Genomic DNA, 21,784 nt, shown 5'->3' on the forward strand with positions numbered 1-21,784 from the left:
TCAAAATAGTCTGATTAATCCCCGGATGCGGCAGTGTCCGTTAACCCCGCACGTTCGGGGCAGACGGACATTTCATCGGGGCAGAAGGACATGTGATGATTTATGAACTATCATCACTCTCACAAAAACAACACACATAATATGGGTCATTTCCCTTTGCAACACAATTTACATGGAACCAGAGAGAACACTCTAAGCACTGCACCCAATTTTGACCCTGGTTGTACACATCTTTGCATTTACGGCACTCATCACTTGTGGTGCGTTTAAACGTCTTTGATTTTTTGCTGCAGCTTTCAGTTTTTTGTACTTGAGGCAAGCGATGAAGGAAGGATCCCTCAATACATGTGATTGCCCAGTTTTGCTTTTCTTGCTGCAGGTCCCAGAAGTTGAAGGCAAGGGGTTTAGCTCCTCAAAACTTCCACGAGATGACACATCCTCTTCTCTTGCTGTAGGCTCTGATGATCGCTCATCTTGAACATGGACAGCTGCAGGAACAAAGACATGCCCAGACAGTCGTTGTGGATTAACGAGATATATTCCATAAACATTGAACCCATTTACAGCATTGTTCGTTCTCGATGCCTCACTATCCTGTAAGAAGGGCACATTGTATTAGAAACACAAACATTTGAAGGGTACAAAATGCATTCTATACAGTTCACACTTGCCATTTCCATTACTGAGTCAAATATACATTAGTATCTCAATCACAAAGTACCTAAAAATAGTTAAATGCAATACAATTCATCTATGTCCGTTTGCCCCAACGGCAATCTGTCCATCTGCCCCACTTGTAGCCTTTGATTTTACATTCCGAAAAGGTCCACCAGATGGCAGCACAACTTCGGCGGGACCATAGTAACCTATGCAATCCTTGTGTTCGCAACACATTTTTTAGCATTCATGGTTTTGCACGTACATTTTCTGCTTACCTGGTCAGGTTTTTATGCTTGATTCGCGTTTCTTCTTTACGATTTCTTCCGATGCTCAACACAACTGCTCGCAAACGTTCAGGTTCGTACACAACTCATACTGTTGCACTGTTGCTAACTTCAAACCGAAAATATTCGTACTTTTCTTAGGGGATGTCCGTTTGCCCCAGTGTCCGTTTGCCCCATCCTTACCCTACCCAATTTTACTGGCGTCTTCACTGGATTATTGGGGAGAGGGTTAGGTATAAGGCCTCTTTCGCGAAGTGTGGACGCATCATCTGCATGTATCTAACCTACCTCATCGAATACAAAATGTATGAAATGAAGAAAGAGAGTATACCAGAGAAAGAACAATAGAGAGAGAGAAACAGAGGTAGAAATGATGAATGTGAGAGAGGAGAGAGCGTGTGAGAGATAGAGGAAAAAAGAAAAGTGGAGGTGATGAAAGAGAGAAGTGGAAGAACACAGTAGGAGAGATATAGAGAGAGAAGCAGAGGAATAAATAGATAAAAGAATGAATAAAGAGAATATTAGAGTACTGAAAACAGAGGGAAAAAATAAACCTTCGTGTAAACTTGTAGGACCAACACCCATTGACTTTTTATGTAATTTTATGTACGCTTTACGTGCATTTTTTACATTTCTGTGTTTCTACTTTTAATGTTTTTTTGCGTGTTTTCTTTTCTTTTTTCTTGTGATTTCTTTCTTTGGCATCTTAATGTTTTTTAGCTTTTATATGTTTCACAAACAGTTACCTATAAAATCAATTTATAAAGTAGAGACGGTGGAAGAAAAGGCTTGTGCCTTAACTTCGCCATCCAAAACAAGGAATAAATAAATAGAGAATAGAGGAACAGAACAAGAAAGGAAGAGAAACAGAGCAATAAAGAAAGAACAGAGGAAATGTAGAAAGTATGAGAGAGAGGGAGAGAGAGAGAAGAATAGAAAATTATGAAAGAAGAGAAATACAAGTAAAGGAAGTTAGAAAAAGTAACATAGAAAAATTGAAAGAATGAGAGTCAGTAATAAGGAGAAGACGAGGTAGAGAAAAGGGAGAAATAAAGAAAGATAATGTGAAAACAGAGTGGAAGAGCTAATTATATAGAGAAAGAAGAGAGAGAGAGAGAGAGAGAGAGAGAGAGAGAGAGAGGGAGAGACAGAGGTAGGGTGACAGAGAGGTAGAATGAATAGTATAGAGAAAAGAAAGAGAATATTAGTTTTCATTATTCTTATCACCAGAGTAGAGGCAACCATAGAATGCAATTACGCTCTGTACTGTTCGAACTTCAGCTCAGCTACATTTATACTATACTCTGTTCCGGAAATCTGTGGAGCAAGTCCGCGCATAACAGTATATAAGGGGAGGAAGCGACTGGCCGGGGCAAAGCAGTTCACGCTACTGATTACAGACTTGCAGCCAAACCAGCGGTTTTCTGACCATGAACTCACTTCCTCCCTCAAGAGTTCATTGGTCGAACCCTCTCAAGTCACTACTTGCGCAAATAATTATTTTTCGTTCGCTTGCTCCAAAAATTTCTTGGACAGTGTATACGCCTACGTCATTCACAAACTAAAGAAGTAAAAGTTCCACTTTCGTTATCAGAAAGAATCTTTCAGCAGCAGATGTCATTTTCGTTTTCAGAATTTAAAATCAGTTTTCCACATCGCTTACTTTGCACGTACGTCTTGTGAGGTGCATTGGGTCGAGATGCAAGCTCACACACACCGGTAATTAACAATGAATCACGTCACACCAGCACAATTACGACAGAAACATGTATTTTTAACGCAAAAACAAGCTCACGTTTTCCCAATTTGCTGTTTTCTTTTCTTTCTTTCACAGTTCAACCGGAGAAGTACAGATGGCAGTTGAGGGGAAATGCATTGAATTGAGCTGCCATTTTCCACACATCTTCTCGCCGCTTCACTGAATGTGTGAAAAAATAAAGAGCCAATTTGATGTAACGTGCAGCGAAATGCACACAAGCACGACAATTGAATCTGATAACAAGCGAATCTTGAATTGTTATGGATTGTTGGTAATACTTTCTCTTTGTTCATGTACAGGGGGACGAACACCCAAAGACAATCACTATACATTTATACGTATAAAGCCCTAGCGTGGTCATCCAGTGTGTCAAAGCAGTTCGATACATCAGAGTGTGCAGTCATCTGGTCACATGAAATGGTGAGTACGTAAGTGCATTGCTATGAAAGGCTGTAGGGCAGTAGTTCTCAAGGTTCGTCAGACCACGGTCCGGTGATTTTGTGTTCATAGTATATGTCCCGATTCAAAGAATTTTACTCGTAAATACTTTTGTGATGTTTTGAACTTCATACTGCGGGTGCCCTTGACCCTTGAAATTAAATATTAATAAATAAATTATGGCTTCATCATGCAGAGTAATATTCAGCACGAGTACGTCTATGTTTGTTGGTAAATATAAAATTAGGTTTATAAGGCCTCCCCGATGGCGCAGTGGTTGCATCGTCGCCTTGTAATCAAGGGTTCCCGGGTTCGATACCCAGTGGAGGCACAAGTGGTTCGGATCCCACTTTAAACTGTAGGTCCAGTCCCGATTAGCCTTACTGTGCATAAAGTGGACTTAAAACACCAAATCAACCAACCAATTAGGTTTATACTAGTTATTACTCGCTGTCTCTAATGAAGTCCTATACTTTCCTCAATGCAACACCATAAATGTAATTTGTTAAGTACAGATTTTTATTGGCATGTCGTTTTTTTAACACCAAAAATCCCAATTAATAGAATGTTTGCACTACAAAATATTTGGTAATGAAAATTACTGCATAAATTACAATGAAAAGTTTAGGAATCGAACCCGGGACTCCTTGTTAAGAGATTTGTCTAGTGTAAAGTATTTTGGAGCGTTATCATTCTTAACCTTGTGGTGAAGACGCTTTCTACTCAAGGAATCACTCTCTCCTCTCTCTGTCTTCTGAATTTCTTTCTTCTGTTTATCTGTTCCTTTATTTCTATTATATTCTCTCGTCTATGTTTCTCCTTTCATCTCTCTACGTAAGATGCAACGTCTGAAAAGCTCACAAGGTAAACAAAAATAGTCATAATCAGAACTCATCGTTCGGATCTTCATTAAAACTCATCGTCTTATGTAGGTGGTGGGTAAAACTCCATACCTAGCACACATAACGAAAATATAAGAACCCAAAAGGATTGTAGTTTCAGGGGTCACACACTCGTTACCCTGCAATTAACAGAATGTGCTGCGTAGAATAACATCAAGAACTCGATTACAATGAACGGTCCATTGTTTAATGTTTCATCTGGGTAACGGTAAAGCATTTGTAAACAAAAATAAAATAAAAATAACACAGATGTAGGTGTTCTATAATGGCGCCACGATGGATAAACCCGTATTAAGATTTTGTTTTTTAAAAAAGATCTTCCTTCTAGCTTCTTTTACTTTTCTGTTTTAGTATCTTTCTTCTCAAGCTTACTCCCTCTCCCTTCTTTTGTTTTTAATCATGTTTCCTGTCGAATTATTCTCTCTCTCTCTCTCTCTCTCTCTCTCTCTCTCTCTGCTTCTTTACTCCCCTCTCTTTTCCTCTCTCGTTTCCTTATTTTCTTATCTTTCATTTCCCATCCCCCAAATTTCTGTGCCTGTCTGGTTAGATTTCACTTATTTTCTCCTTAAACCTCTCTCATCTTTCGTTCTTGAATCGTTTCTTCTAACGAAACGTAAACATGACGTCACCATACACACACACACACACACACACACACACACACACACACACACATGGGCCTCCGCGATGGCGCAGTGGTAACGTGGACGCTCATAATGGTTCGGATCCAACTTAAAACTGTAGGTCCAGTCCCGATTAGCCTTACTGCAAATAAAGTTGACTTAAAACAACAAATCAACCAACACACACGACACACATTATATATATGTACAGATATACACATTATAACTCTATATCGGTGGTAGAAGGTGCCGTTGAAAATTTGCTATTAAAACCCACATATCGCCATTTTTATTTCCGGTGACTGTACATTAGATCACTTTTTTAAAAAATAATCTCTCGCGTTATGGATAAATGTATTTTTTTAAAGAAGATATAGGAAAATAGTTTTATCTGGAAGGCCTAGACAACGGGCACACTGATCAAGAAAGTTGCTGCAAAGGTGACTGAGGTATGCTGAGCGAAAAACTAAAAATACGTCAATATTAATGCATTTATCTTGTAGAAATTGCTTTTGTTTTTGCAATACACGAAAAATACATATTATTATCGAACTGTTACCATTAGCATTGGCTTCAGGAACTGGTCCGTCGCCCCCCCACCCCCATGGAAATTGGCATTGTTTATTTCAAATTGTAAAAATGATAAAGTTTGTATTTTTGTTATTAATAACAGAAATAAAGTTAATTTACTTAGTATTAGAACTAAATAACCAAAGTAAAAATTGCACTACATCGAAAAAAGAGTGTGGAAATACAGGAATCAGGGTTTTACTTTCATATTCTACCACTTAATCCACAGAATAAATGGTTCCACAGTTTACAAACTTCCGAAAATTTTTAAGTGGAAGGTCGCACAACATAAGCTTTCCAAGTAAAATTTTCCCCTAACTTTTGAAGCAAAAATTAATAACAAAGAACACAACTGTGCATATGTACATTAACTGTATGAAATATAAATAATAATAATAATTATTAATAAGAATGGAAAAAAGTTGTGCTGGATATTTACTGGTCTGTTGGATTGAATACCAAAATCTCTACATGTATGTAACAATAATAATGATACAAAATGGAATAAAACTTGTTTATTTTTTATTATTTTGTAATATTTTAATTGCATAATAACAATTAATTATTATTATTGTTACTATGTCTACTAATAAGGTTTTACCAATTGCATTTAACTTTGTAGACTTGACATTTTCTCACCTGTTCAGAAGGTGGTTAAAAAGCAATTTGTTTAATTAGAAAGGGTGTCCGCCCATCCTGCTCCTCTCCTGACATCGAAAGTGTTTTCGAAATCACATTTAATGCATTGAATGTACAACACATCCTTTCAATATATTCCTGCTAAAAGAAAGAATTAATTACCGTATAATTTCTCAATTATATCTTCATGCTCACTAACAACAGGTTTCTAGTAAAAAACATGTTTTCGCCATCCTTCAATGATTACAAGATTGCACTACAGATGGCACCACACGGTCGAGTTGATTCTCATTGTGTTACGCACGTGTCGATTATATCTTGACAAGCCGTTGATCGTTAACAATGGAGAGAGTTCACTTTGAGTTTGTGCCGCAAGTATTAGGTGATATCATCACACAATACTACACGAAGAGTTGTATCAGAGGCAATGCCCTACAATAGAATACTCGAAACAAGGCATGTAGATCCAACCAAGCGAAAAAACTGCAAGAGAATTCTCGATAAGAATTTATACACTCATTGCAAATCTACCTACATACGGAAATTATATACGCCATTTAATAATCGTCAATATGTATTTTATCTATAAAACATACAAAAAAATAATTTGAGTGTTTTGTCATAATTTGTAAAGTTATACCCTGCACCTCAGCAAATGCCACAGACTATGATTCGTAAAACTGTGGGGCCTCAGTTTCAGAGACACAGTTAATCGAAATTGGGTAACGTCACCAATATTGTAATTAAGGTAAAGTCACTTATATTGTCATCACGATGACTGCAACAAATTTAAAGCTTTTAAACTGAAATTCATACTGAGCTAGATTTATCTTTGATATTTGAATGAAATTGTTAGTTCCAAGATGAAAGACTTAAAACATAGGAAATTAATAGATCATCTTCTTGTCGACTGATCTGCTTTCTGAGAGAAAAATATGACCTACTGACGCCCATGTGAACTATACATTGTCAGAGTATCCGATACTACCATATTTATACTCTGTTAAATCGGTTTGAATTTCATATATTTTGTTATTACATGGAAATGTTATCTAAATATAACTTTATGAAACCATGCACTGCATTGTTAGAACTTATCGTAAATTTTACAATATTCTACCGTTAACGTTTTAACGGTCTGCATGTTTACTTAGAAAGAAACAAAACACAACTGTTTTTCTCCTGAACGCAGGCGCATTCACGTCCTTAGTTCTCTGTTCTGAGGCAAAAATGAAAAATAATCACGGAGCTGGCCTCCGTGGAGGAGTGGTTAGCATAGAGCTGTACGACGCCAGGTGTCCCGGGTTCGAATCCCGGCCTGGGCATGAGTGTCCCTTTACCAATTTTATCATATCATCACTCATCCTCATCTTCACGATTATCCAGAAATGGCCGAGAAGCGAAGTAAAATTAACGAAATCAATCATATACCTAATCATGGAATCGGTAATTATTGAAAATAATGAACACAGACAAACACTGTTTAATATTTCATCTTGTAGTTAGATAGCAAATGATTATAAGTTCCTGTTGCAATACCGTACATATATTTCTAAAAACTAAATAATTAAAATAACATTAATTGGTGGTAAGTCTGTAATGGTTGGCAAAATACTTGAAAACGGCCATTTACTAAGCATTCAAGCAATGCTTAGCTTTGATAGCTAAGCATTGCTTGAATGGTGACGGGAAGCGAAATGAATTCTTCCTCAAGGTTCATAATTACGGTACAGTTCTGCATTCCTGTTATCAAGAATCTCTGTTTCTAATTTTCTTCTTTTCTTTCAGTCACCCACGGTTACGATCCTCAGCTTGGCTTTTGTTTTTTCAAAAGGAGTTGTGTAAGTATTTTCCTCTTACATGTACAGTTAAAACTTGAATTTAGTTCAAATTAGATGTGTCTGGCTGCAATAAATTATAACTAATGCCTATTATTGACATCCAGTTTTTACTAGGAAAAACTGCTATTTTAGAATATAATTTGATAAAAGGAGGTGTACTAATACTCATGATAATCTTACTGCACTTAATGATTTTTTATCACTACATTGTATCATTACGATACATTGTATTGTAGGCAGTGTGCGAATTAATGGGAGGGATGCCGGGAATTCGCCCCCTCCCCACAAGAATTTTTATCCCCGGCAGAAGCTCTTTTTGGGCATGGATCTGGGTTTTCGTAGAACGAAAAAAAACTGTTTATAAATTACGTATAAATGTTATCATAAGTTTTCATGTCCTAGGTACTTTGTATTGAAGCCAATAGCAGTGTTACGGAGTGGTAACATATACGCTTCCTCCCTCCCCGGGAAATGAAATCACAAATGCGACATTGAGTATCTCGCCCAAAGCAAAAAGCTTAATTCGCACACCGATTGCAGGGTATCAAAAGTTTGGAGCGTCGTTGGTGTAATCGAGTCATTCCCATTGTTGGATCCTGTTACTGTATATATTGAAGCTTGGTGACAGTGTCTAGGAAGAATAGTTCTCAGTTTATGTCCTGTTTATTTCTTCCCTGACCGTCCTCTCCTTGTAATCAAGTGAGATTACTTTCGTAACATCTCTGGCTGTTTTGCATTGGTAGCTTTGGAGCGAGTCATAAGTCCCGGAGCAGCCAATCAACAAACGAGTCGCTGGCGTCATCTCTACCTAGCACCTATCGCTATGCCTGTTGCTCGCGCTCTGGACTGTTGGTAGGCTCACTAACTGGACTCGCGCGGTCAGCTGGAGTTGTTATGAAAATAATCTGACTCTACCGGTGGAGGCACATGGCACAGTGGTTCGGATCCCACTTTAAACTGTAGGTTCAGTCCCGATTAGCCTTCCTGTGCATAAAGTGCACTTAAAATAACAAATCAATCAATCTTTCTTCCCTTACGTGTTTTTTCTTTCTTTCTTGGTTGGTACTGTTAGCCACTAAACTTATTCGTTCCTCATAGGCTCAATCAATTGGTTTGGAAAGTAAGTTAACAATTGGCGCTTCTACTCTTTTGGTGAGTTTGTAGTGTAGCCATATTTGACTATTAGATGTTACTTTTCTATCGCTTAAGATCAAGATGAAAATGAATGATGACTTTATAAAATAAATGACTCAGAAGCACACACACTTAAGCCTGGCAGTGTAAGACTCGAATCCAGAACCTAGAGCAACTCTCAACGAGCTTGGCCATCGAAGTGGCATACATCATGATTCAATGATATTCATGAATATAACAATTTAATACTATTATATTGCGGTAATGACTTATAAATGTTTCAAACTGAAACATACAAAATTATAATAGTCTAATACTTGAGGATCAGTGAAACCCTTTGTATGGCGTAGAAAACTTCATGCTATGTTCATATCATTATTACGAATATGCCTTTCTATTAAGATTTCAACAAAATTATTTAATTAAATTAATAATAATAATAATTCCTTTATTTAGCGGGCGAGGTTTAGCCGTAGGCTGCTCTACCACCAAACCCTTGTGATGAGCTACATACATAATATAATATGATAATACGTACATGAATACAGATGGAAAGCTTGATTACACTAAAGATAAATAAAGAATTTCACATTACCTATAATTACGAATATTCTCATTACAGTAATATTAGTCATAAGATAATATAAATGTGAAAAAACAAAAAAAATATTATAAAAAGATACAAATGTAAAAAGAAATAAATATAAATGTGAATGTTAGGTTGCCTTTAAGTAAATAATAATAGCAATAATTTGAAGATAGTAATGAAATTCCGATAGGTACAGTTAGAGAATATGAGTGTTTTGTCGTTTGTTCAATGCCAATTTACTTCTATGATGCTACATCCAGCACAACAACATTATAACCCCACAAACTCCCAACCTACATTTTATATCAGTCTTACATAGTTAGCCTTGTAACACAACACTCCTAGTGTTATCATGGTGTTAATGCTGAATTGACACTGTGCAGCATATAGGCATTGACCTGGCAAGGGGGGGGGGAAGCCCAATTTATGGCCCCTCAAAAATGCACAAGAAGGAAGATATAGCATATATATATAAAATGTATAATTATGCTTCCGCGATAATTTCTATATACTTTATTGTTTGATTGATTTGCTTTATTTTACCTCGCTTCTTGTGCCACTTTTGGCTAATTTGCGAAGATGTGGATGAGTGATGATATTGATGAATGGACACTCACAAACATTCATGCCCAGGCCATGATTCAGACCCAGGACCCCTAATTTCTATGTAGTGTCTTGTTACAACATTGGCTGTCATAAAACACCTAGGTGTTGCTTTACACCAATTGTGGTGGTTACTAAGTGGCAATTACTTGTGGTAGCAATTCAGTGGCATATTTGTTTAAAGTGTTCAGGAATTATGTAAGTCATATTTTAACATCAGCATTCATTGCAGGAGCTCGGTTCCCGGCGATTCAACGAACCCTTGGGAACAATTCAGTTTCGGTTCACTCCTTGAACAGATCGATGGAACGGTTGGAAGCGAATCGCAAGTAAGCAGGCGAGTGAGCATACCCTCTCGAGGCTACCACCAGAGGGAACCAGCGACGGAGGTATACACTGTACCAGACCAAGTGTGCAACCAGTATGGTTGTTACAGCGCCTTTACAGGTGACGACGTCAGTCAGGAGCAAAGGTCTGTCCCCCGTGGACGACCTCTCGTGCAGGGGAAGAGGACTCGGCAAGCAGCCAGCCCACAGACTATAAAGAACCACAAGCAAGTAAACTACGTCAGAAGCAACGTCACGAGCCAAGAACCTCACCCCAGTGGAGCCATCAACCTGAATGCTAAACTCAACTACTTCTATCCGCAGTCACATGACTATGTATCGTTGCATGGGAACAGCGGGTTAGGAGCCCTTAGCTTCTCGAAGCAGGGTAGCCACAAGCTGTACAGCGAACCACTGCATCTTACAATTCCACAGGCTTTGACACAAGGTCTCGGTAAGAACCCGTACAAAGATGTGTTTCACGGCAGCACGCCCAGTTTTAACACCTACGCGCAGGGGCACAAGTACTTTGAACCACTCACAATCACCGAACATGTTCACTATGACCCCATCACTAAGAACCATCAACAAGAGTATCATCACCAACACAAGCATACAAAAAATACACCCGAGCATCAACATCACAAACAAGTCAGTTACAAACACTACCCTGAGCATCAGGTAAAACAGGAACATCAGAAACACAATCATCATCCACCTCACAAGGAGAACAAGCATCATGGTCATGACGTAAAATATAAACCTCAGGAGCACCATAAACACCATAGCGAATACCAAGAACCTCACCATAAGGAGCACCACAACGTACACCACAAGCATCAAGAACCACAGAAAAACACCAACCACGAAGTACATTACAATTTCGACAATAAACATCACCACCAATCACAAGGACATAGTGAATACCCGCACCATGAAATTCACAGTGAATTCCAAGGACATCACAAGTTTCATGAACACGCTTACCACGAACAGCAGCACAAACCTCATAAAGAACACACCAAACACCACAGCTACAATATACAAGAAGAGCACCACACACAAGGACATAAGCACGAGGAACCACACACGCCTCAGGTACACAAGCATGAAGAACCACCAAAATACCAGGAGTACAAACACGAAGATCAACACAAGCACTTTGGTCCACACCATGAAGATCACCATTACAAACCACACAGCCACAGCGGTTATGAAGAGCACCACAAACAGCACCAGAAACAGCAAGGGCATAAATATGAACATCAAAGCCATAAACCTGAACACCATAAACATTCAAATCATGGTTCACCCGAAATAGTACATAAAGATCATGGCACTTATGGTCACCATGAATACAAATATTTCGATCACCATGATCACTCAGGACATGGCGATCAAGGAAACTACCATAAACATCCGGAACACCATAAACATGTGGAACACCCTAAACATCCAGAACATCATACATATGTGGAACACCCAAAGCATCCAGAACATCACAAAAATGTAAAACACCAAAAACATCCAGAACATCATAAGCATGTGGAACACCAAAAACATCCAGAACATCATAAACATGTGGAACACCAAAAACATCCGGAACAGCATAAACACAGTGAACACCAACATTATAAACAAGATCACAAATTTGAGAACCATGGGAAACACCATATTCCACAAAAACACGAGGAATACAAGGCACATATCTATCCCAAACATGAAGAGCATAAACATGGTTACCATAAATATGAAAATGATCATCACAAATATGAAGAACACAAGCACATCCACCATCAACATGAAGAACACAAACCTCATGGGCATTACAAGCATCATGAACACAAGCATGAAGAACACAAGCATGAAGAACACAAGCCACACATAGAACATAATCACCATAACGAACACAAATATGAGGACCAAAGCGATCATGCTTACGATAACCATGAACACATTGGAACTCATGAGGATTTCTTTGGGAATTTCAAGAACAGTGTGCATGAAGTGAAGGACCATGCAGGAGGGTTCTTTGATGGCATATTTAAGGAGAACACCCCTTGGGAAGGAGATTTTGGAGGAGAGGGTCAAGAACAACAGTCCCACGGGTCAGTTTACAACAAGGACAAAGTCAAAGTAATTCGATACCCACCAAAGGAGTTCCATTACAAGCACGTGCACCCAAAATCCCCTGAAGAGCAAGTAGATTACCAAAGACCGCCCACCCAACAGCGACATAATCAACAAACTGCAGAAGCACTTACTGCACGTTACCCAGGTGTTATACAGAAAAGTGTAAACGGTTTCACTCCAATGTAATACTTGTACACTAGTTGTTACCTTTCGAATGTGATTTTTGTAACTTTGCATCCAAAGAGTATATACGCGTATATATATATTATTGCTGTAGATCATACGTATATCATATCGTGTAACAAAACATAGAAAACTCATTTTGTGGCCATGTTGTGTAACTTCTCATTACTTTGAAAGTTAATGTGCATTTTAATGCTTGCTGTTTGTTTTTTGTAAGTGAGATATATTGTTAAAGAGTTCATAAAAATTGTAGACCTTTTGTGATACATAAATTAAAAACATATATAATAACTACCATGAGTGATTTTCAATAGAACCCATTACTTCTATGGTAGAACTAATACTAACATACTTGTATTTTCCTCAAAGGCAGATTTTTTTAAAGTAAAACAGTAGTACATCTTTGGCTATACTTTTTATATAGCACAATCACGAAATTTAGGAAAGTTGAAAGTGTTCAGAAAATATTAACAAGATTTGAACAACTTATTTTTAGATGTTTTCACTTCATACCAAAAAATAGTTAAATTCAAACTTAAGGGAATATGTTAAATATTATACTATCCAGTTATATAGAAAAGATGCTTGAAAAGTTTAGCACTATGTGGAGCTCTACCTCCACATCGCCCTACATGCCTGCATGGCATGAGTGCATATGCACAGGGGTACCTTTACCTTTTTTTAAACTTACTTCAATATACTATGTATTCAATGGTAAAGTATTGTAAAAGTTAGCTAATATATTTCTGCTATTGTGGAAATTTTTTGTCACAAAATGAGAAAGAGTTTCGAACAAACTGCTTTAAGTACTGAACGTTAAAACGTTGAAAAAAACCCTATGTCGTTCAAATCTTCATAGATGTATGGAGCACAATAATGTTCCATAAAATTGTGGTTTAGCTATGAACTTCATAGTTCAGCCTAACTGGGAGAAATGAAAGAAATTCCTGATAGATTGTAGAAAATGTAAGGTATGAAGAAAATATATATATACACTCTAATTATTCTAATAATAATACTTTTCAAGCCTTTCGAAATTATGTGCAAAATCATAAATGGAATGATGATGAACAAAATGTGGCGAAGATATTCAACGTAGTACTTTAATCATAATTTAAAATACTCCTGATGTGACTGACATCAATTGCATTCCTAACAAATAGCTGTATATTTTCCCCAAAATTTGTTTGGTAATTTACGTACTTTACGTTCCATTTTATGCACATTTTGGCTAATCGTCACAATTAGTACGCCGGGTCATCCCCAAAACCGCTTATGCAAGGAAAGTGAGGTGTAAGATAACACTTTCTGACTTTCTGATGTAGGACAACTGAAATTCCATCTACATAAATTATATTGGGAACCGAGAGAGAGACAGGACTAAGTTCACGTCAGATTAAAATTACAAATTTCAGTACGAAATTTAATTATTACAGGAAACTGACGAAATAGAAAGTTTTGTCGCAAACGGAAACTCAATGGTATCAAAGGCAGCGTTAAGGGCAGCACAGTTTAGGAATTTGTTTTATATATATTGTCCTTTTTCTTATTCTACGTCACTTTTCTGGCATTTTGGCTAATCGTGACAACAAGCACCAGATGAAATTGATGAAAGGACATTCAGAAAGAACAACCATGTCGAGGCCGTAATTGCACCCATAATAGACCCATTTACATCTGTAATTTCATAATTACTGCAGAGAATTGTATAATAATTACATAATTTTCGATTTAAAGGAAACAGTATTACATATCAGTGTTTGGTAGTAACAGTTACATTTTTAGGAATTCTAACTAACTGGCTACATTTAAGAGTAGCAGGTGTAACTGTAAGACTTACTTTTTTAGAATAAAAGTAATGTTATCAACAATTACTTCCACAACTACTTTACGACACTTAAACTGTTGAAAATCTGTAACCAGAGGAAAGAGCTGAATTTGGCAACCCTATTTTCAACTATGTGTCTACCCTGGATGCTATGGTAAAAGGATTTTCATGGACTCACCTAAGGTAAGGAAATCAGGCTTGGTTGCATGCTAAATATAGAACGTCCACGTCAGTTCTGATTGCATTTGAATGTGATTGCAGAAGTCTTCGGTGTTACGTTCCATCTGATTTCTTTTATCTTAATAATATTGATATATGAGGACATATAAGGCACATAAATAGTCGTATATTTATTTTATTACAAGTAATGATCATTGATAATGTGCAATTTGTTTGTAAGAAAAATTACAGCAGAAAGTAGGTAACTGTAAAAGTAACTTCAAGTACTTGAAACTGTGACTGGGTTACTTATTGAACCAAGTAAACTTACTTAAGAAGTAAGTTTCCGAACACTGTTATACAGTTATTAATTATTTATTCATTTTCAAAACAGAAAGATTTTAAAAATTATGTGTTCTATCCTCAAATAGGCTATATTAAGTTCACTTTATTCATAGATAGGCTAATCGAGACTGGGCCTACAGTTTAAATTGGGCTCTGAGCCACTGTGTAATGTGCCTCCACCGGGTACCTCAAATAATATAAAAGTTTTATAATTGCTCTGCATTCATGATTATGTGGCATTCACTAAGGAAGATTCGAACCTGCAATCTTCAGTATCAACACTGTGAGTAACTGTTCATCGTGATCGTTAACAGTGGTGGCAAAAAGCAGCGATAGGTGACCTTTCTCTCGAGATGTGGAAGGATGAATGTTTTTAGTTGCCACATACTATGCACATTGATGATGACATGAAATGGGCTATCGCTCTTCATTCTCATATTTGTTCTACAGGGTGGCTCAATAAGTCACTTAACACCCCCGGTACAAGGCCACTGCAGCGCGCAACATGGAAATGTTATGGACCAATCGTTATCAGGCCAAGGGGAAACCACATTGACGCCACCCACACGGTCGGCGGCCATCTTGATGTCCGCCATCTTGAATTCAACTTCAGAATTTTAAATGGGAAGGGGCTCGTGCGACATATCAAAATGGGTTAGAATTTCACGAGAAATGCAATGGTGAAGGTTTTTTTGACGTATCTTTAACCAGTAAAAAGTTATGACTGAATTCTTGTACCAAATTGCTCCTTTTCGAGGTGTTAGAAAAATGCCTTAAAATTTGTATAGCGCATCGGTAATGCATCGAGATCAAAGTGACGTCTAGGGAGAGACGTTCGCATGCCATTGCACATTATTTTAATCGGATACATCCATGAAGAGCTGCTCATTATGAATCGTTGTCGCGAACAATTTACAGTGTGACGCTTCCATTGAATTAAAAGTCCTTCACAGTGACAAGGTTAATGTTTATGTTCAGAAGGAAGTTCATAAACAGAATATGTGACCCTTGTCATCTGATAACTAACTTTGGACAAAAACTGGTTCATAACGTTCCCATAAGTGTTCTGGTGTTCTTCCCTATTGAAAAAACTCTGTAAAAAGTACCTTCTTCCATAAGCAAGGATGAAAAAACCTGTTTATTTAACAAATCCAAGTAGCCCTAAGCATTTAAGGTTCCGTTGATGGAAAATTGACTAACCAATCGTGTTCCACACAGCACGCCACACCATTAACTTACCAACACTAACCATTCAGCTTTGATCTGTTGAAAATGAGTTATCAGATAAAAAGCATCGAATATTCTGTTTATGAACTTCCTTCTGAACATAAACATTAGCCTTGTCACTGTGAAGGACTTTTAATTCAATGGAAGCGTCACACTGTAAATTGTTCGCGACAACGATTCATAATGAGCAGCTCTTCATGGATGTATCCGATTAAAATAATGTGCAATGGCATGCGAACGTCTCTCCCTAGACGTCACTTTGATCTCGATGCATTACCGATGCGCTAAACAAATTTTAAGGCATTTTTCTAACACCTCGAAAAGGAGCAAATTGGTACAAGAATTCAGTCATAACTTTTTACTGGTTAAAGATACGTCGAAAAAACCTTCACCATTGCATTTCTCGTGAAATTCTAGCCCATTTTGATATGTCGCATGACCCCCTTCCCATTTAAAATTCTGAAGTTGAATTCAAGATCGGTAACGCGTCTGACTACCATGCTAAAGGTCCGGGTTCGATCCCCGGCCGGTTCAAATCCGGGAACTTTTCTAACGGTGGAAGCGGCCCCGGCGCACACCCAGCGTCGAATAACATGGGTACCTGGGGAAACTCTGGGGGGTAAAGGCGGTCAGGGGCGTGATGCTGATCACATCACCCCCACTCACGACCGGATCAAGAAAGTGTGAGGCGTTACCCCCACACCCCCTATACGCCTTCATGGCGTGGTGCTATGCACAGGGGAACACTTTACCTTTTTTTTACATCAATATGGCCGCCGACCGTGTGGGTGTCGTCAATGTGGTTCCCCCTTGGCCAGGCAATGATTGGTCATCGCCAATTTCAAATTTCATGCCGCAGTGGCCTTGTACTGAGGGTGTTAAGTGACTTATTGAGCCACCCTGTATATTTATTGCTAATTTAGAGTTGTCAAATGCAGGAGGAGCACTTTTCTGTGCTCCCTGAATCAACCTGTGGGGAAAAGAAAATATAGAGGCACAAAAACACTCTCTTCGCAGTTGAAACATTATTTGGTCCCTCTTTTGAAACGTTTTATGCACCCATAGGCACTAGGAGCCGAAATAGCCTAGACTAATCGAAATGGGCCATTGTATGAACTATATCATTTTTATGATTTTATTGTCTGAAAACATACGAATATGATCACAGGAACAAAATATTCATTTACTGCATCTAGATATGACCTATCTATACCCTGTCCCAGTTATATCTGGAGCAGGCGAACGAAAACAAGTCTCTGCGCAAGTAGTGATGCAAGACGGTTCCTACAATGAACACGTGAAAGGGACCTGGATTGTGTGGAGGCGGGAGGTGGGGTAAGCGACTACAGTTACCAGCCTTTGTAGCAGCGTGTACTGCTTCGCTCGATTTTCTCCCCTTTTCTGATGCTCTGCGCGGCCTTGCTCCAGAGATAAATGAAACAGGGTATACATTCATTTTGGCCCATCCTGTCAAAAAATGTATTTTTGTTAGCGTCCCTTTTCTGTCACTACTGGATAATCCCACCGATGAGGATGAGGGATGTGATAAAATTGATGGACACTCACAAAGAACAAGCATACCCACACCGGCAGTTGTACCTGAGAACTTCCGTGGTACGAGTCAACTACTTAACCCACTTGACCACAGAGGCGGGCTGTTAAAACTTAATAGGTAAATTTCGTGGGAAAAAGAAAATGAAAGTTTTGCACATGATGGGAAAATTCCTTGTTTTGATGACGTTATAACAACAGGAAAATTGAAATATATTTGTCATTGAAGATGTGGCCCAAACACATGACAATCATCCACTGGCTCAACCATATCAGAATATTCGTCTCCACAATTTTACTCAAGGTTGAATTGGAACCGCGATTCTCTTCTCCAATTTTAAAGCAAGTCCTCGAACTAATTGTTTCTGAACCAACAAAACCGTGAAACATTCTTTTCTTAAACACCAAAGATACTACATAATTTTATGAACACAAGGAAAACAAAAAATATTTCCACCCAAAGGTTTTATTGAAAGCACATGAGAATGAAAACTCACCTAATTCTATTGAAAACAAGGTGGTATTTTTCTACACTATTTATCATCAATTTTCTTCTTCTGCTATCCATTATATTTTCAATTTTTGTGCAATTTGTCACAACATTTTGTGTTCTATAAGAGCTTGTGACCACAAGACAGGAGCCCAGGTTCGACTCTCAGGGTCGTTAATCTTAGGTGGGAATTTTTCCATCTATATCCCTACATAAGTCGATCCGGGATACACACTCAGCCTTTCATAAATGGAGGAAACCGCTAAGGGTAAAATTCGCTCAACAGTGGTGCTATTATAGTCATTACATCTACGTGCCTCATGGCACAGGGAAATGCGTAACCTGGAGCGGAGTGATATGTTATAAAACTTAGTGTATAATAAGATGTTTCAATCCAATAATAAAATAACAATAAAATACTGTGTCCTTGTTTTCAAAAGAATTAGGTTAGTTTTCATTCTCATGTACCTTCAATATAACCTTTGGGTGGGGATATTTTTTTGGACCAAACTGTAGTAGATATCACTTAACTCATGGATGATCACTTAACTTCGATGATTCTTAAATAGAATCAAGACACATTTAAGGAATTAAAATACACTTCACTTCCTAACACGTGCAATAATTATTTGTATAACACAGAAATCTTTGTGCCAAAACTTCATTTTTCACAATTTATCTTATCACATATATAGCATTTAACCATTCTCCCTACTTTATATTTTCAACACAAAAATTAACTATGGTGATCACTGTATACAACTGAGTTCCCATATGCATACGCTTAGGCACTGACGTCATTAGACACAGTCTAAAATACTTAGATACAAAATATCAATCTCATTCTCAGTTAGAAAGATTGCAAAACAAATCAACAGCAAGAACCATATTTGTACAATGAGAAAGGACGTACAGTGGGATCCATGAGAATTACCGTGCAAATTGTCCATCACCAAGTTCGTGAACTTTATTTGACCCAATAAGAGCTTCAAGAACTAAAAGAAAGCTCAAGACAAACTGTTGACAACTTCTACACCAGCATACATAAAAATCTATCGCTTAAAAACACATAGGATGTAAGAGGAAAATTAATGAAAATAGTCATGGACAATTTGCACGGTAATACTCATGGATACCACTGTACGTATCAACGAATGACCATCTGCAATGCAAGTTACAACTGCATAGGGCTTCACGATCAAGTTATTAGAGCAACACGTTAACAGCAACAGCATTGTAATGGTAGGTAATGTGCGAATTCTGTATACAGTAAAATAAGCATTCTCAGATCGAGAGATTGTGCGATTACTGTACCGAAGAGGCAAATGATCGATGGTATCAGCTAGTATATCTTGATGTTAACAGTTGTTGTCACTTTCTAAGTAATAAAACTCACATTGTGTATGCGTTGTATCATGGTTAGTGCTAATAAAATAAACTCTAAAAGTATTCAGTTGTTTTTATTGTTAAGTTACTTGGAATGCATCTTGCATAAAATAAAGCACACGGCAATTAAGTCTTCATAATTGCGCTTTATCAACCATAACAATAACTCTTCTAGTTACCATAGCAACGTTCATGCTTTTAAATACCTGACTGCCACAGACAATGTAAGGTTAAGTTGACAGTACTTACTGCACCATGCCATGAAGAAACATTGGAAGATGTAAAAATAGGGAACCCAGACGTTCACGATCTCAGCAATTATTGTATGTGCTGTGGTCATCATCACGCTCCGGCCATTTCCTTAAAGGGTTCGCCCTAGATACACACTTATTAGAGACTGGGTGAACTCCAGAGCCTGTTCTTGCAGGAACCTTAGATCATCCTTCCCAGGAATCTGCCATCTTTATACAATCGCGACGAAGAGGATAATTTATGACTAGATGAAATTGACGAAGGAACACCTACAAAGAAAATCCATGCCCAGGCCAAGACTCGAACCCAGGAACTTCGGTTGCGAGATCGTAAGAGGACCACTTAACTCGCTCGACACCACTGTGGTTTCAAATTTAAAATACAAAATGCTCATTCAGTTTTGTGCATTACCATCATGATGCCCATGAGCTCGGGCATGAGGAGGAATTCTATTTCGATTCACTAGCAACTAAAAAGGTTTTAAGGAGCAGAAGAGTACAAGATTGTTCTACCGTTCTACTGTTGTAAAATTTTCACACAAGCTACACAAACAGAATTACTGGTTTGATATTGTATTACGTATGTGAACGCGTTTCAAGATGATGATGCGATTTATGAGAAGAAAGATATATCATATTATAATTGTCAAATATCTTCACTATCACCTCGCATATATGTGTGTCCCGGGTTTGAATCCCGGACTGGGCATGGATGTTCTTTGTGAGTGTCCCTTCATCAATTTCATCATATCATCACTTATCCTCACCTCCGCGATTAGTCAAATGTGGAAGAAATGCGAAGTTAAAATAAAGTGTGTTTGGTCTTAATCGATTAATGACATATTTCACTTCTTAATGGATAACTTTCCAATTATAAATGGGAAATCAACATGTAGTAGTGACGGCGCGAGATAAGACTTGTTGGAGGGGATGGACAGTGGATGGCTTTCGAGGACCGGGCTTAGCCACATCTTAAAAACATATACATTTCATATTAACATTGATATTACGTCACCCAAACAATAACTGGAGATTTAAATATTGGAGCAGAAAGAAGCAATAAAAATTCCAAGGTGTTAAATGTTATGTACATACTTCTTTGATCCAGGGTTTAATAGAGGTTGCTCCGAAACCAGAGATCCTGGATTCCAAACTTCTAAGGTTTCTCATCATATCCATTATCATTACCAATACACCTATAGTTAATTTTTATTCCAAAATCTGCCTATTGCATTTTTACAGGGTGAGCCAACCTGATTTTAGGTGGCCCCCTTTCGCCCTTCTTTGGCGTCGCAGTTCTGAATATGCTTTTATAGTCATTATTATGTACTAACCATTCAAATCCTTTGGCACGTGTTATCATTCAACAATATATCAGAAAGTGTTGCTTTATTTTTTAGCTTATATTGACGACAATTCTTACTTTCCAACAATGATAATTGCTCAAGAGGGGCTCATGCTTCTAATATGAAAGAATTTGACCTAAACACTCTCATAGAACGCAATTACGATCTCATTAACACAGCATCCGCCAAAGGAGCACGAACGTGCCTGGAAAATGACATGAACTCCTCTTCAGACATGTGCGTGCATTTACGCACCACAGGACAAGATGCTGAAGATAGAAGCGAGCTAAACTCGGGGCGTCCAGAAAAAAAAACGGTGTTTGTTTGGCATCGACATGCAGAAAAATGCACAACACCCTTCTGAAAACACACACTACTGCTTTTTTCCACTCGAAGCTCACAAAACTCTGATAATGCAAGAACTGGAGATGAAACAAAGAAAGGTTTATGACGCAGGCAATTGTTAACTTCAACAATGACAGTTTATAGCCCTGGCTATTAGATAATGGAGTTGTAT

General features: G+C 37.9%; 1 protein-coding gene across 1 annotated transcript; it reads left to right on the forward strand.

The window, feature by feature from the left end:
- Positions 1–480: 480 nt before the first annotated feature.
- LOC145987978 (uncharacterized) lies at positions 481–12,973 on the forward strand. Its single transcript, XM_083122818.1, has 4 exons — positions 481–596; positions 3,003–3,123; positions 7,664–7,716; positions 10,275–12,973. The coding sequence occupies exons 1-4, from the start codon at positions 481–483 to the stop codon at positions 12,685–12,687; spliced, it is 2,703 nt and encodes a 900-aa protein (XP_082978944.1). The 3' UTR covers positions 12,688–12,973.
- The last annotated feature ends 8,811 nt before the right edge of the window (positions 12,974–21,784 follow it).

Source organism: Lepisma saccharinum, chromosome 5 (assembly GCF_977018435.1).
Source record: "Lepisma saccharinum chromosome 5, izLepSacc3.1, whole genome shotgun sequence".
Taxonomy (NCBI): Eukaryota; Metazoa; Arthropoda; class Insecta; order Zygentoma; family Lepismatidae; genus Lepisma; species Lepisma saccharinum.

Coding starts and splice junctions, on each gene's coding strand:
- LOC145987978 (XM_083122818.1), top strand. CDS start 481: ATGGACAGCTGCAGGAACAAAGACATGCCCAGACAGTCGTTGTGGATT. Junction 3,124..7,663: donor TCATCTGGTCACATGAAATG/GTGAGTACGTAA, acceptor CTTTTCTTTCAG/TCACCCACGGTTACGATCCT. Junction 7,717..10,274: donor GTTTTTTCAAAAGGAGTTGT/GTAAGTATTTTC, acceptor CATTCATTGCAG/GAGCTCGGTTCCCGGCGATT.